The sequence below is a fragment of the Silene latifolia genome, chromosome Y, assembly GCF_048544455.1.
Source record: "Silene latifolia isolate original U9 population chromosome Y, ASM4854445v1, whole genome shotgun sequence".
Lineage (NCBI taxonomy): Eukaryota > Viridiplantae > Streptophyta > Magnoliopsida > Caryophyllales > Caryophyllaceae > Silene > Silene latifolia.
Window position 1 is genome coordinate 372,953,620 of NC_133538.1, and position 5,117 is coordinate 372,958,736.

At 35.9% G+C, this 5,117-nt stretch overlaps 1 protein-coding gene across 1 annotated transcript; it reads left to right on the forward strand.

Moving 5' to 3' along the window:
- Window positions 1-584: 584 nt before the first annotated feature.
- On the forward strand, window positions 585-1,738 carry LOC141631852 (uncharacterized). Its single transcript, XM_074444473.1, has 3 exons — window positions 585-837; window positions 966-1,094; window positions 1,221-1,738. Exons 1-3 carry the CDS (start codon window positions 585-587, stop codon window positions 1,736-1,738), a joined length of 900 nt encoding a protein of 299 aa, XP_074300574.1.
- The last annotated feature ends 3,379 nt before the right edge of the window (window positions 1,739-5,117 follow it).

Sequence of the window (5,117 nt, forward strand, 5' to 3'; positions counted from 1 at the left end):
ATTTTATATGTACTACCTCGGGCAACCGAGATGGTAGCACTCTCATGTGATAAGTGGTCGTTGGTAAGGCACGTCACTAGATGGGGGTGTTACAATCATGCATAATGGTCACAAGTATTCACAACAATGATACTGATGGGGTCTTAGTCAACATGACCGAATTAAACAATAATTTATACTCGACAAACAAGTAGTAAAGGTGTAAGTGGAGATCTAACCCAACTGACGGTTTGTTCAAAAGAGTTATCGTTCACTATTAGCCATGTCTTATGTCACAAACTTGGAGTTATGACTGTATTTTAAAATACTACAAGAAATAACAAATAAATGAAAACTAAGGCAAGTAGTAAAACAGAGTTGTTAACGATATAGACAAAATACTAGGGTGTCATGGATCATAGGGTGAACAAAGGGAGATTCGATTATAAATGAGTGTAAGATTAATCAAAATTGTATTCAGGTTAGAACCGAGGCTCTCAATCTTATGATTTCACCTAGGTCTAGTCGGGCAAGCTCTCACGTACACCCGATCTTTAGATGGTAGCATATTTATACCTGAGTGGTCCTGGTAAGGCACTTGGAGTATGGGGGTGTTACAGTATTACTATAATCGTCCTTCCCCCATAGATGTTCTTCATGAAGAACAAGAATACCAGTTGAATAATAGTTACTGTGGTAAATGTATTTATGAATGGAATATTGATGGTTATACTGACAAACAAATTTATAATCAAATTCACAGAATGCTCATGTATTCTACTATTTGCAAAAGTTCTGGTAATACGTATGTTAATATAGCTAAAATGATAGTTGCAGGATTCACTGGCCAACTTATAGGTTGGTGGGATAATTATTATCCCCCACAGGAAGGAATACTATCCTTAGCACTGTAACAAATGTTGACGGTTAAGAAAAAGAAAACGCAGTTTATACACTAGCTATAAATATTGTTGAACACTTTACAGGAAGATATTCTGATAATCGTGACAATCTTAGAACTTTATTACAGAATCTTTGGTGTAAAACACTTACTGACTTTAGATGGTATAAAGATACTTTCCTTAGCAGGGTTATGGAACTCCCCGAGTCTAATAGTACTCATTAGAAAGCCAAATTTGTGGATGGTTTACCCAATTTATTTGCTGAAAAAGTTAAGAAATCTCTCAGAGGTAATATGACCTCTATTCCTTATGATAATTATACTTATGGTAAACTTATAGGTACTTGTACACAAGAAGGCTTGAATCTCTGTAATGAGATCAAATTAAATCAACAATTAAAACGTCAGAATTTGGTTGAAAGAAACAACCTGGGTGAATTCTGTAACCAATTTGGCATGGATGTGCCAGCCTCTTCTCATAAGAAGAACAAACATTTTAATAATTCTTATAATACTTATAAGAAAGGAAAAAAGAAATATTACTCTAAGGACAAGCTTTATAAAAAGGTTGATAGAAAAGCCTTAACAAAAACTTATAAGAAAAATAAAAAACCAGACAGACTGATTGTCTGTTATAAATGCAATAAGGTTGGCCACTTTGCTAAACACTGCTCGACCAAAAATAAAATTGCTAGTCTTGATATTGATAATGAAAGAAAAGATAAGTTATACAAAATTTTTCTAGTTTCTGATGAGGAACTTGAAGAATCTAGTTCCAGCTCTGATAATGAGGTTAAAATTTTGGATAATGATTCTTATCTCTTTGAATCTGAAAGCTCAGAATGGGAACCTGTCTAAAGGGTAAATCTTGTGACAAGAATGACATTAATAATAACGTTTTTTATAATCTAGTATCTCAGTTTCAAGAAAATCAAATAAATGTTCTCAATAATAATCATTGGGTTGAATTACTTAGAACTATCAAAGACCCCGAAATAAGGTCTAAGATAATAGATCAAATAGGCATTGAACCTAGTACTTCTAATACTGAAATTAGTTTTCGTAATGAAACTGATTACAAAGAACCTTATACTATGTCTGAAGTTTATAATCTTCTAAAACCACGACAGATAAATTTTCACTAGGGCTGAGCAAAATAAACCGAACCGATTTTTTAAACCGAAACCGAACCGATAACCGAATTAAGAAAAAGCAAAACCGGGCACCGATTTTAAACCGGTTTAGTTTTTTTCCGGAAAAAAACAATATAAAAATGACATAAAATAAACAAAGACGTATGATTTGGTTGAATTAATGGGGATGCATGATGGTTTAGGTAGGAATTTAAGAGTTAGGATGGAGAGGTGTGTGAAAAGCGTCAATTTGGGAGTAAAAAAAGTTAAAACCGGTTTACAAATTCGGATTCGGATAACCGGTTTTTAAGTTGCTAAAAACCCGGTTATCCGGTTTAAAACCGAGGCGGTTTTGGTTTGGGAAAAACCTGTTTTTGAAAACCGGTAAGCGAACCGGTTTTCAAATCCGGTTCGGTTAACCGGTTTTGCTCACCCCTAATTGTGACACCCCTCGATGAGGCATCAAAAGAACTATTAAATCTAAGCGGAAAATACGAGATTTTTAAAACCTTTAAAAGTTTAAAGTGCGAAATCCACCATAAGTGATCAAACGAAAATGAAAAGAAAGATAATTAAATTTTACAATTAAAAACGAAGTGCGTTGGGGAAAAGATATCCCATGAATAAGCACAAGTCTAAAGATAGGTGAGTCTAAGAAAACGATAACTAAGGTCCAAGGGTCTACGTTCTCGCTAGCTCACACGTCTTCCCCATAATCTGCATCACAAACCTGTCATTCATGTAAACATAAACGCCACAGTCAGTGGGGAGTAACTCAGGGTTCTCCCAGCCACAATATGTCAAAATACACATAAGCAAGGACTTAAATAAACATATTGATCATACATCATACTTGAATAATAATGAGCAAGGGAATATAACGATAATCATAACGAGATAGGCATACTGCATTCTTAATGAGATAGGCATGGTACATTATATTAAACATGCATTCAAGGAAACAAAACATGGATATGAGATTAGGCATCGAATCATATGAAGAAGGTAAACAACGGATCAATTAAATAGAAAATGCATGGATGGACACCATAGCCATTACTTTGAAAACTTCTTAACAACCATAGCACGGGACGTGGCTACTAATGTCGCATTCATACTTATGACTTGCATCTCACCATAAGAATGCATGAGAACATCGATACCAGCGATCATATTGCAACTAGGGGCTTGCATCTCACCACTAGTGTCCGATAGGACCAAGACTCTCACAAACAATCATATAAGACGTGAACTCTCGTATATAAGGACACGCCAGTGACCATAGTCAAGCAAGACATTTACGTAGTATGGACTCAAACAAGAAAAACACCTAGACTCCAACCTCTTGGTAGGACGACGATAATAATACGGTCCTAGTCTAAACCTGGATCCAGACTCTCGGGATGGGCGACACCCGATTCGACAAACGATACCCAATCGTATCCAAGACTCGAAACATGGCACGCACTCATATCCAAAGGTCAAGTAACCTCTAATCGGAGACATGGCACGCTCCCGTAACCCAAGGTCCGAAGAAAGGCGGAAGGATATCCTAGTTCGGAAACATGGCTCACACTTGTGACCAATGGTCCGAAAGGGGAAAGATAACCCAATCCGGAAACATGGCCCACACTCGTGACCAAAGGTCCGAAAGAGGTAAAAAGGAATGTCAAGTAGTCACATCATGTAAATCGTCACACTTGGGTCACAAATACGAGTAAAAGTGATTATATAAACATAACGTAAACAATTCATTTGGAGCATGTATAAGTACGAGAGTATAACAAATATCAGGTGCTCCCATGATAAAAGAGTGTCAATACACCATACACAAGCATTAGAAACAAGTTTAAGATGCATACCCAATAAGAAACATAAAACCCAATCTATAACAACAAGTTTAGTACTCGACTACAATAAGGGTCAATTTAAAACGGTCATAACTTGAGTTCTATACATGATAATGAGGTGAAACCAGTTGGAGGTGATAGCTTATCCTCTTACGGTTCTAACGGTAGGTCATAAGCCTAAAAAAAACAAGTAACAAAGAAGTTATGGCCATTTTAGAAAAACTGGTCCAGACTGTGACGCAGCCTGCGCAAATCACTGATTTGCACGACACACCAAATTTATCTTCATCCCCAAATCATTTTTTTTATCATGCCATTACCATCCCAATTGCACCATATATTACCCAAGTAACTTTATACAAGTATTAAGGGTAAGATCAAAGCATAAAAGAGGGATTAAAACACAAGGTTCGATTCAAATTCAAACAATTCCAAACTAACAACTTCATGACATAATTAAGCACAATTATTAAGCATGAATAAGACGGAGTCTTTACTAAGTCATCCATGTATACAAAAGACTAGAAACTTCTTCAAACCACCAAGAGAGATTCCACACAAAACTCATTCAACAACAAACAAGTAGAAACATGTAAAGAATCTAACTTTAACACACATGTGAACAAACTATAACATATATAAACACCCAAATTGACATAATGTCGAGTAACCCATCACCGTTAGCTTTTTGCACTTAAATCCATAATAGACTCGTCTACCTTTCAAGAATCCACTTCCGGGTTAACTAATCTTTCTCCTAAACATAAGAAAACACAAATTAAGACTAAGAATCGAAATTAGAAAAAGGGCACCATGTATAAAATGGCTCGACAGCCCTATATAAGGAGGAAAGTCGGATTCTTCTTACCTAGAAAGATGGAGGGGCGATGAGAGGAAGAGATAGACGCGAAAATCACTTGATTCGGATAAGAATTGAGCAAGTTATGGAGTTTTTGAAGTTTGTAAGAGAAAGGTGTAACAATGGTGGTGGTTGTTGAAGATGAGTGCTGAGAAATTGAGGAGGGAGGTGTAGTTAGGGTTCCCTTCATGATTTTTATGAGGAGGAAAGAGTAGTATGTGAGCCCAATTGTCATCCTAGGCCGAACATGCAAAATTGAGTCGATATACACTAAAAATTTGCCTCTCAAGCCCACTACAACTTAGGATGGAAAATATTATTATTATTATTATCGTTATCCGACCAAAATATTTATTTTTGTATAAGCTAAGCTTTAAAAATATAATATTTATAAA

Coding starts and splice junctions, on each gene's coding strand:
- LOC141631852 (XM_074444473.1), top strand. CDS start 585: ATGGGGGTGTTACAGTATTACTATAATCGTCCTTCCCCCATAGATGTT. Junction 838..965: donor ATTCACTGGCCAACTTATAG/GTTGGTGGGATA, acceptor AACACTTTACAG/GAAGATATTCTGATAATCGT. Junction 1,095..1,220: donor GGAACTCCCCGAGTCTAATA/GTACTCATTAGA, acceptor GTAAACTTATAG/GTACTTGTACACAAGAAGGC.